Source organism: Branchiostoma floridae, unplaced genomic scaffold, assembly GCF_000003815.2.
Source record: "Branchiostoma floridae strain S238N-H82 unplaced genomic scaffold, Bfl_VNyyK Sc7u5tJ_465, whole genome shotgun sequence".
NCBI lineage: Eukaryota > Metazoa > Chordata > Leptocardii > Amphioxiformes > Branchiostomatidae > Branchiostoma > Branchiostoma floridae.
Window position 1 is genome coordinate 21,799 of NW_023365870.1, and position 931 is coordinate 22,729.

At 37.6% G+C, this 931-nt stretch overlaps 1 protein-coding gene across 1 annotated transcript in view; it reads right to left on the reverse strand.

Annotated features, from left to right (window-relative positions):
* Positions 1 to 715, reverse strand: part of LOC118408861 (cyclin-dependent kinase 10-like) — a gene marked incomplete at its 5' end in the record, with an annotated part of 4,967 nt that extends 4,252 nt beyond the window's left edge. The window contains 3 exons of the mRNA XM_035809721.1: positions 34 to 53; positions 396 to 467; positions 643 to 715. Of these exons, the coding sequence (XP_035665614.1) occupies positions 34 to 53; positions 396 to 467; positions 643 to 715 (165 nt within the window). The remainder of the gene's footprint in view (positions 1 to 33; positions 54 to 395; positions 468 to 642) is intronic.
* Between the last annotated feature and the right edge of the window lie 216 nt (positions 716 to 931).

Below are 931 nucleotides of genomic sequence, written 5' to 3' on the forward strand. Positions count from 1 at the left end.
TGTGGGTCACATTCAGCAGCAGTGTGATCTCACGTAGCCCACTGATGGCAGTCCTGGGGGAAGGGGCAGATGTAAACGATACATTGCATTTGATAGTGGAAAGTACAGAATATGCATATATACAGGCTTTTCATTTGACCAAGGAGGTCCAAACCTCCTTCATTTGACGTCATCTGCGCCATGTTGGTCAGCATTCCTTTGTAAACCATACAAAGATGCTAATGCTTAATTCAATTACCCGCCAACATGGTCGTCACAGGATTCAAATTATGATTAGTACAACGTCAATGAAAAGCCTGTATAGTCTCTGGTCCATCTCATCATCTTAATTACTGTTTAGCCTACAATGCATTAGATTACTAGCAGCTGCATAATAATCAATGTTAGTAAGTTACCATCCTTCTCCCGATCCATCCTCATCTTCTTGAGTGCAACAATCTCTCCGGACCGTGTGTCTCTGGCTCGATCTGGAACATTGGAAGATTAATGTTACTCTTTAATCAATCTAATGTATCGTAAATGTATATTTGAAAAAAAAAACATGCGACTGTAGACCAACATTTCAGATGATATCTTTGATACAATCTAGACATTCAAAGGGAAAGAAACACAAATAACCTAGCAAAGATGTATCATACTTACAAACTATGCCATAGGTGCCCTCGCCGAGTCTGTTGAGTTTCTCAAACTCTTGAACACTCCGGCACTTACCAAGCTGATGAGGGGAATGCAAATAACATAGTTTAATATTTAATAACCAATTTAATAAAAAATTATATTAGTTTTAAAACTATGGCATTTAGAATTTGTAACTTTATTTCCTTTATCATACTATTTAGTTTATACCATAATACCATAGTGAAATAGTGGCTAAAACTAACAGTTCACTAAGTAACGCATGCTAAACCTTTAGCCGCAGAGACGACTGTGG